The 10,074-nt window shown below is 39.2% G+C and overlaps 1 protein-coding gene and 1 pseudogene across 1 annotated transcript; one reads left to right on the top strand and one right to left on the bottom strand.

Annotated features, from left to right (window-relative positions):
• Nucleotides 1–1,682: 1,682 nt before the first annotated feature.
• Nucleotides 1,683–1,839, top strand: LOC147758303 (5.8S ribosomal RNA; annotated as a pseudogene).
• Nucleotides 1,840–3,167: 1,328 nt separating this feature from the next.
• Nucleotides 3,168–5,400, bottom strand: LOC111243058 (heat shock-related 70 kDa protein 2-like). Its single transcript, XM_022788092.2, has one exon. It carries the CDS (start codon nt 5,163–5,165, stop codon nt 3,204–3,206), a length of 1,962 nt encoding a protein of 653 aa, XP_022643827.1. The 5' UTR covers nt 5,166–5,400; the 3' UTR covers nt 3,168–3,203.
• Between the last annotated feature and the right edge of the window lie 4,674 nt (nt 5,401–10,074).

Genomic DNA, 10,074 nt, shown 5'->3' with positions numbered 1-10,074 from the left:
TATCGTATGCCACCTTGCCTTGAGCTTGTTGCCCCTTTACACGGACCCCGCTCCCCCCTAGCATCCTTTATCAACTGGCATTCACTGAGTACTAGCACCAGTAATAGTAGTACTGGTAGCACTCATCACGAACGATGCTCCTCGCTGCGTTGATTGTTGTCCTTCTTGTTGTTTTCATGCTGCCTTCATGATTCATTTGTTCAATGTTCCGGGAGGTAGGAAAAGGGGCGAACGCCACATAGTTTCTGGTGCCACAGCATTGCTATCACCATTGCCAGTACAACCATAAAAAAGTCAGGTTTGTGACGTAAAAAAGTCACGTTCGTGGCGTAAAACGTCCCACTTGCGATGTAAAAAGTCACGTTTACGATGTTAAAAAACCACGTTTTCGACGTAAAAAGTCGCGTTTGTGACGTAGGTTGCCTTCATGATTCATTTGTTCAATGTTCTGGGAGGTAGGAAAAGGGGCGAACGCCACATCGTTTATGGCGCCACAGCATTGCTATAACCGTTGCCACTACAACCATAAAAAAGTCACGTCTGTGGCGTAAAACGTCCCACTTGCGATGTAAAAAGTCACGTTTACGATGTTAAAAAACCAACGTTTATGGCGTAAAACGTCCCACTTGCGACGTAAAAAGTCACGTTTACGATGTTAAAAAACCACGTTTGCGACGTAAAAAGTCGCGTTTGTGACGTAAAGAAAGTCATGTTAACGTCGAATTATAATACATAGCATATTTCATCATATAGCTATATGATGTATGAGACCCGAAAGATGGCAACATAGGTAGAGTTATACATCAGTTAGGCAATTAAAGGCAAATAAGGTAGAATTATATATCAGTTTGACAATTATAGGCAAATATTACATAGTAAGACACATAGTAAGACGACGACTAGGTAATCATAACTGATATATAATTCTAAGGTAATTCTTCTAATTCTGAAGAGTTATTCTATATATGGTATTGAGATACCGAACCTATACTATTGGTATATAATATCGGTATATAATATATATATTATAATATAAAAAAAAAAAATATATATATATATATATAAATATATATATTTATGACACTTTGAAACAGAGCAATAACAGGTCTGTGATGCCCTTAGATGTTCGGGGCCGCACGCGCGCTACATTGAGAGACAAAATGAGTTTCCCAGTCTTTAACGAGGCTGGTAATCATTGAATGTTTTTCTTAATGGGGATAGGGGATTGCAATTGTGCCCCTTGAACGAGGAATTCCCAGTAAGTGCTAGTCATTAGCTAGTACTGATTACGTCCCTGCCCTTTGTACACACCGCCCGTCGCTACTACCGATTGAATGGTTTAGTGAGATCATCTGAGTAGACGGGTATGTACTTTGTACGTGCCTGTATTGCAATGAAGATCAAACTTGATCATTTAGAGGAAGTAAAAGTCGTAACAAGGTTTCCGTAGGTGAACCTGCGGAAGGATCATTACTGATTCAAAACCCATTCCTCACATGAGCGAGTGTCGTTGTATGATGTCTATGTCGTGAATGCTTGTTCACAACGAATGTTCATGGCAGAGGTGTTTATAGCTGTAGTTAATATTATTGACTAAGGATCGCAATCGTGTCGCGCGTCGCCGACACTGTTCGGTTCGACAGCATTTTTCAAGTTGTGCTATCGAGAAGAAGACATCACAAGACTCAATATGGGGGATCACTTAGTCCTTAAATCGAAGAAAAACATAGTAATTTGTGGAAATTGATGTGAGTTGTGAAGTTGTGTGAGCATTGTGTTTTTGAATGAAAATTTTAGTATGGATGCACTTGTATCTATGCTACATTTGTTTCAGTATATATACATATAATACGTAGTTACTATTGCTTAGTAGTAATAGTAAAAATTATCTTTGATCACAAGGGTGATAATAAACATCTTATGTTATGTTTATCTGAAATCAAGTGTGACTACCCGCTGAACTTAAGCATATCAATAAGCGGAGGAAAAGAAATCAAATGAGATTTCCATAGTAGTGCGAGTGAACTGGAAATAAGCCTATTGCCAATTCTTATGTTTCGTACTATAAGAAATGAGGTTTTGTGTTTAGTGTTTTGTGTTTAATAGGCGTACATGGAAATAAGCCTATTGCCAATTCATATACTATAAGAAATGAGGTGTAAAAGGAAATGAGGTGTAAAAAGTGTTTTGAAATGAGGTGTAAAAAGTGTTTTGAAATGAGGTGTAAAAAGTGTTTTGAAATGAGGTGTAAAAAGTGTTTTGAAATGAGGTGTAAAAAAGTGTTTTGAAATGAGGTGTAAAAAGTGTTTGTGTTTTGAAATGAGGTGTAAAAGTGTTTGTTTTGAAATGAGGGTGTTTGTGTTTGAAATGAGGTGTAAGTGTTATGTGTGTTTAAATGAGGATGTGTAAGTGTTTTGTGTTTAATAGGCGTACATTAATAGGCGTACAATGAGGTGTAATAATAGGCGTACAATGGTTAAGTGTTTTGTGTAATGAGGTGTAAGTGTTTTGTTGAGGTGTAAGTGTTTTATGTTGAGGTGTTAGGCGTACAATGGTTAAGTGTTTTGTGTAATGAGGTGTAAGTGTTTTGTTGAGGTGTAAGTGTTTTATGTTGAGGTGTAAGTGCAGCTTGTGTTTAATAGGCGTTTGAGGTGTAATAATAGGCGTACAATGGTTAAGTGTTTTGTGTAATGAGGTGTGTTTTGTGTAATGAGGTGTGTTTTGTGTAATGAGGTGTGTTTTGTGTAATGAGGTGTTAAGTGTTTTGTTGAGGTGTAAGTGTTTTATGTTGGGTGTAAGTGCAGCTTGTGTTTAATAGGCGTTCAGCTTATTACAGCTTATTTTAAAGCTGCTTATTTTAAAGCTTTTTAAAGCTGCTTATTAAGCTTATTACAGCTTATTTTAAAAGTGGGTGCTCAGAGAAGGAAAGATATATAGGAAAGGTTTAAAAGTGGGTGCTCAGAGAAGGAAAGATATATAGGAAAGGTTTTAGCTTATTACAGCTTATTTTAAAAGTGGGTGCTCAGAGAAGGAAAGAGGAAGGGTGCTCAGAGAAGGAAAGAGGAAAGGTTTTAGCTTATTAATCAGCTTTTTTATTTAATTTTAATATATATTGATTATTATATATATTGATTTTGTTATATATATATATATATAAGAGTCTAGGGTCATATATATATATATAATTTTTTATTGAAAAAACCCTATGACGAAGCGTTCTTTCTTGGGGGTTCTGCAGCAGCAGCAGCAGGGCTAGGCTGCGGCACATTAACAGGCGCAGCTGCTGCAGCTTGTTGAGGTGGTTGGGATCCAGCCTGATGAATCTTGATCATCAACGGCATAGCAACCGACTCTAAGTCTCTCCGGCGTCTATCATAATCGTCCGTTTCGGCTAGTTTAGAAACTGAGTCAAGCCAGCTGATAATATCTTGAACTTTCTCGAGAGCTGGTTTCTTCTCTTCTGGTGAAAGTTTTTCACCGCCAGGGCCTTCAAGAGCAGACTTCACGCTGAAGCAGTAGCTCTCAACGTTATTTTTCGCTGTAATACGAGCTCGTTGCCTGTCATCGTCTTGACGGAACTGCTCCGCATCTTTAACCATTCGCTCGATTTCTTCCTTCGCAAGACGACCCTTGTCGTTCGTGATGGTAATCTTACTCTGCTGGCCGGTGGACTTGTCGACGGCTGAGACGTTCAGGATACCGTTGGCGTCAATATCGAAGGTAACCTCTATCTGGGGCACTCCCCGAGGAGCAGGAGGAATTCCTTTCAGGTCGAATGTGCCCAGCAGATGGTTATCCTTGGTCATGGCCCGCTCGCCTTCATAAACCTGGACAGTAACGGCTGGCTGGTTATCAACATTGGTGGAGAATGTTTGCATTTGTCTAGTAGGTATGGTGGTGTTGCGGTTAATAAGGGTCGTCATAACACCTCCTACGGTCTCGAGCCCAAGGGAAAGTGGAGTAACGTCAAGAAGCAAAAGGTCCTGCACGGCGTGTGACTTATCCCCTGTTAGGATGGCTGCCTGGACCGCCGCACCGTAAGCAACAGCTTCGTCGGGGTTAATCGACTGATTCAATTCTTTACCGTTGAAGAAATCTGAAAGGAGCTTCTGGATCCGGGGAATACGTGTCGATCCTCCGACCAACACAACCTCATGTACCTGATTCTTTTCTAGCTTCGCGTCTTTTAGTGCCTTTTGAACAGGCTCGAGAGTCGACCGGAACATATCAGAGCAGAGTTCTTCGAAACGGGCTCGCGTAATTGTCGAATAAAAGTCAACGCCGTCGAACAGGGAGTCAATCTCGATAGAAGTTTGCGTAGATGAAGAGAGAGTTCTCTTTGCCCGCTCGCAAGCTGTCGAGAGACGCCGAAGAGCGCGTTTGTTAGTCGTTAAGTCCTTTTTATTCTTCCGCTTGAACTCTTCGATAAAGTGGTTGACCATCCTATTGTCGAAATCCTCGCCGCCGAGATGAGTATCTCCGGCTGTGGATTTAACCTCGAAAACACCACCATCAATAGAGAGAATTGAAACATCAAAGGTACCACCGCCCAGGTCGAAGATCAGAACATTCTTTTCACCTTTAGCGGTTCCTGCCACTTTCTTGTCTAGGCCATATGCAATGGCTGCAGCTGTGGGCTCATTGATGATACGCAACACGTTTAGCCCAGCAATAGTACCAGCATCTTTTGTTGCCTGTCGTTGCGAATCGTTGAAGTACGCAGGTACCGTGATCACGGCATCGGTTACCTTACCCCCGAGGTAAGACTCAGCGGTTTCCTTCATCTTGATTAATACCATCGACGAGATCTCTTCAGCGTAGAAATTCTTTTTCTCGTTTTTGAACTGCACTTGAATCTTCGGCCGGCCGTTTTCGTTGATCACTTTAAATGACCAACACTTCATATCGTTCTGAACAGTCTGGTCGTCGAACCGTCTTCCGATTAAGCGCTTAGCGTCGAACACAGTGTTAGTAGGGTTGAGAGCGGCCTGGTTTTTCGCAGCATCGCCAACCAATCTTTCCGTATCCGTAAATGCGACGTACGACGGAGTTGTCCTGTTACCCTGGTCGTTCGCGATAATCTCAACCTTGCCATGGCGGAACACTCCCACGCAGGAGTAGGTCGTGCCAAGATCGATACCAATGGCTGGAACCTTTGAGGTCATGTTTGTGATTTAGCGTCCTACGGTCGATTTAAAGAGTACCACCGTTCTCTTGTCTAAGTCCACCGAACTCCCGTGCGTTACTGTCTTCCCACCTGCACAATTTTCCTTGATGAATGTTCGAGCGCGAATCTCCAAAGTTTCGCCCTAATTTTGCTTCTCCTTGCAGCTACTGCTAAATTCGCTCTAGCTTTTTGCTGTTCGATTACAGCGATCTCTTCGCTGCCTATCGCATTTCGGCATGGACTTATATACCTCGTCGCGAGAAAATACCTTAAATTTTTGAGAAATTATTATAAAAAATTTATTATTGTACCAAACAACAAACTGTTTTTTTATCAATTTTGAGCTAACTTATAGTATTACAAACTGAAGCAATGAGCTACTTGGAAGTATTGATTTTACATAAGAATTATTGAGATGTACATTTCCAAAAAATACGTAGTTTTTGCATAGATTGAGCAAGACTAATAATAATGGATGCGTCAAGCAAAAAAAAGAAACGAAGTTAACAATAGATGAACACACTAGCTGCAGCTATAGCTAGAATATCCTGCCGCTGAAGGTTTCTTAGCAGAGAGAGAAGACGTCGAGAGCTATGACCATGAGATAGGTGTTTAGGATCTTCTTCACGTTCTTGAGTTCGATTTCGTCACGTTATGTAGTGCAGTATTGTTAACTGGATCTTGGACGACCTAACGCAAACTAATATTCCCGGAGTTTGTTAAAAATTGGTCGAAATTCAAATGAGATTTTGAAATCATTCCACAAAGGTAAACCGTTCCGTAAGCCTTTACCACATTCAACATGTTTAGGTAGATGATAGGATGTTTTTTTGGAGATAACATTCTGATACGAGTGATACCGAACAGTAAGTCAAACTTGACTGCGAGTAGACAGTCACACATTTATTTCATCTTGACCTTTATTAATCTACTGCCTATACCCAAGCGGTGGGTGGAAAAAGCTTTCTAAATATATTTAATTCTAAATATCACATGGCGTCTAGTTTGACTACGATTAAATGGTCGAAATGGTAACTCGAGTGCATGGTACTGGGCGTTAACGTCACGATGCTACCAAAGAACGCTTCAGTAGTCAAGAGCGAATTCAAACTGAGTGCAGGGTTCGTGCAATCCATGGTTTCAAAACTCTAATTTTATATATATATATATATATATATATTATATTAAAACAGCGTTACAAGTTACAGGATAGCGTTCTAAACGGATTCAGACCAAACGTTCAAGATTTAAGCGTACTTTGAAACGATTGCTATAATTTCCAAGCTCGAAACAAATCTACAATTCGACTGCGGCCTAAATTCGGAATAACCTTCGTATCGGTGTGTTCGTTAGCAAACGGTAACCTCATCGGGTAACGGATTGAAACATTTCTATAAGTTCGTCTGTGCATTGGCATTACCCGGCCATAAGGTTTTTCATTGCTGACCTGTAATTTTCAGAATGTTCGTACAGTGTCCCTTACAGATTCATATGCCGTTTGAGCCACAAAATGGTTCATTTCCTATTGGCCGTTTTAGTTAAATCTAGTAGCTTTAGTTGCCGACATAGCGGAGCACTTACTAATAATAGTACAAAAAATAAGTATATAAGAAAAAAGACAATTTGCCTTAAACGTTTTTTGGGGGGATTTCGCAGTTTGGAGTAAATGTAGATTGATTCCTTTCACGCATTTGAATAGTTTGCTCGTAAGGAAAGGGCCTATAAATTTCTCTGTATGTAAATTACTTGCGATGCATTCGGCACTAATTGTTAAATAGAGAACGTATACATAGAAGCCACTTTCAGCATAATGTTACTATTTTTTCTATTAATATTATTATTAAGTACTAACCGGAAAATTAGACTCGTAAGGATATTGCGTTCATTTATCATTAGTGAATACAGATGAACTGGTCTATTTCAGTGTAGCTGTAAAAACTTTGGTACTATTTGTAATTCCCCTAGAAGGAAGTCAGTACGTCCAGGAAACTAAATCATATCACAAAGCAGTAGAAATTATGCGATTATTAAACTACCTTACGAGACGCCTAGCAGGAGTACGATTCGGGAGCTACAAAACATTCATTTGAGAATTGTTGAGAAAAGTTGGTAACGTGAGTCTTTTTTTTTTTTAAGTTTACTATTCCAAAAATTTTTATGAGAAACGACCGATTTCATAAAGCCAATGAAGCTGATGCGTTTGCGAATAGTTCTCGGGCGTGTTCTTCGGTGTCTATGAGTCGGGACCACGGATGTATCATATTAACCGTCGATTTACGAGCGAATGGCTTGATCAGACGACAAGGCACGTACTGTGCCGTGATCTTGTTTAGCTTTCATGATCTGAGCGAAGAAATCTTTCTCTCTATCTCAGTTGAAGCGGCAAGATCACTTACTCGTTGGTGTATAGTACATTTAGTGCAAGCGCCCAATTTTGCGTCTTTTTTTGTACCTCTGGATTCATATAACTAGTACTATTACATTAGTACAATCCTGTTCATTCGTGGACGCCACAATTATGATGTGACTCAGGACCTATGACCGTATGACAATTTTGAGGGCAATTTGCACGACATTTTTAGAAACTGATTTCGCTAATTCGACAGCTGTTTCACTTAGTACAACTAGTAAGTACAATAGACGTCTATTCAGAGCGTTTAGCAGCAATGGCTTATAAAAATGAGTCACACGCATTTTTCGAGCAGTATAGTGGCGACACATCCGCTGAGCAAACGAGTCAACTGTTGCTTTGTTAATCAAACAAAAATATTAAATAAAATTACTAAAATTACTTTGAAATATTATATATAGTATCAAATAGATACACTTTGTAAAGTAGTTACTCAGATTTACTTGCCTAACGTGTTTAGCGAGCGACCGATTTATACCGGGATATGGGGACACCGCGGGGGACACCTCGGCGACTACAGTCACTCGTTGTAATACGAGTTCGGCAGAGCCTGGCAGAAAACTGGTCTATTCGAGGGAAGTATAATTTCATATTGAAAAGCGACACATTAACACGTTCGTCTATATTTGATGGATTCATTGTATAGATTATAACAATGATATTTCAGTTATTCAGTTATTTTGTTTACTTAACATGAGATGGACGTAGTATTGGTTTTAGGTAACTAAATTGGATATGATTTGAAAAATATAGCTGCAAATGGCTGGCAGAAGTCTGACGATTGAATGGAGACAAAACATTACATTCGGCATACATATATTCCAAGGAACCCGAAGCACCCTTTACATCGGCTAGATTGTTTTATGGTATGGAATTGAGTTTAAAATTAATCAGAATTTGAGTTTTTTGGGTTGTTTTCACCTTGACTATTTGTCATGTAAAAGTATTAGATAACAGGAGGGGTGACGCTTCTAACAAAAGTCCGAGTGGCGCAAGGTTCTGCAGCCCGTGCATCGATGTAGGCACTGAACGATGCGAAATCAAAGGTCTAGTCCTGTTATCCTTTTATGGAAATGAATAAGCAAAGCAACTGCAATTAACACAAAGCCAATAGTTATAATTCGGCGAGTTGGTTTCTGTGAATAATACACATTCAACCCAGATCCTCACTAAATAATTTAAGAGCTATTGAAGGAAATGTGCGCCACTGAATTATCATCACTCTTTCTGCCGCTCTGCCTGCAACCTTGCTGCTCCCTTCGGCCTCTACAAATCCGACCGTTCTGGCTTAGCCGTTATATTCTCCAATATGGTATATTCAGGGGGTCTTTGCCAGGATATATAGAAGAAAAGATGAATTACAAATAACGAAATAAATAATTCAATTTTGTTCATTGAAATATCCCAACTCGTGTTTGTAGTCTCAGAAAAAAAATATTCAAAAAAAAATTAACCCTTCATTTTTTACAGTTATCGGCCGCAGTAGATCACCGCATTTATTTGGTTCTGACTTAAAAAGAAGTCTAAACGAAACCTTGGCCTCTTTTGGTTAGGGAATTAGTTGAGACAGCAGCGCAATTATGAGCTTCTACAACCCCCGTTGCCACTAGCACCGCGACATTCAAATGTTTCCATATCCTTCACGATCGTACCGAAAGTAAAAGACTACAGAATATGCATATGTTCTGAACGTTTGCTGGATTTCTTTTTTGTTTAACATAAAAAGCGTAAAGCGGGTGTTATGTGGAGTAGAAAGGAGTGCCACAAGCCTTCTAATTTAACAAGAAAACGCGTTTTGTGTAGACGTTCCAGATTGACCGTTACTGATAATTTTCATGGAGATGAACTTTAGGAGCTTAGGAGAGAAAATTTAACAACTGGCCTGTTTCTTAGCATCTTTTTTAGCATTGTGTTGAGATTTCTTGTTTTGCTGTCATAGTAAAAAGGTGCAATTCCAAATAATTAAGGCTAACTATGAAATACCGAAACAATTTTTTAGAAATAATTTTATATTAAAGAATGTCCTTTAAACTACAGAAGTTGTCGTTTTTTCAGTATAAAATGTAGGTTTAATTATTTACCAGAATCTAAAGGTGTATATTACAAAATATGCATGGTACACAGCTTGGACTGCCGTATAGTCACAGTCCGTGCCGATGTGCTGCCAGAATAGTGTCTCGTCCAGATTAAACACGAGTCCACGGCGAATTCAGTCGCTGCAGTGATTTTCATTTTAGGCATAATAAAATTTTTTGTACCGAGTAAGATACCGAGAAACGAATCTCGTTGCAGGCAGTAAACGTGCACCGCAAAATGATTAGCAAATAATCTTTTAGTATGACTGGTTTTTGGAATTTCATAAAAATATTGTGTAGTTATTACAGTAAAAAATTATAAACCCATGCATTATCGGAATTCTCTCAGTATGGTTATATATATATACATATATATATATATATATATATATATATATATTGATCAAACAAGCTGTCTTGTT

The sequence above is a fragment of the Varroa destructor genome, unplaced genomic scaffold, assembly GCF_002443255.2.
Source record: "Varroa destructor unplaced genomic scaffold, Vdes_3.0 BEIS01000001.1, whole genome shotgun sequence".
NCBI classification, from domain to species: Eukaryota; Metazoa; Arthropoda; class Arachnida; order Mesostigmata; family Varroidae; genus Varroa; species Varroa destructor.
Note: the sequence above shows the minus strand (reverse complement) of the source record. Positions and strands in the feature narration are given on the sequence as shown.

What these genes read in the sequence shown, in the direction of transcription:
- LOC111243058 (XM_022788092.2), bottom strand. Translation starts at nt 5,165, where the DNA reads ATGACCTCAAAGGTTCCAGCCATTGGTATCGATCTTGGCACGACCTAC.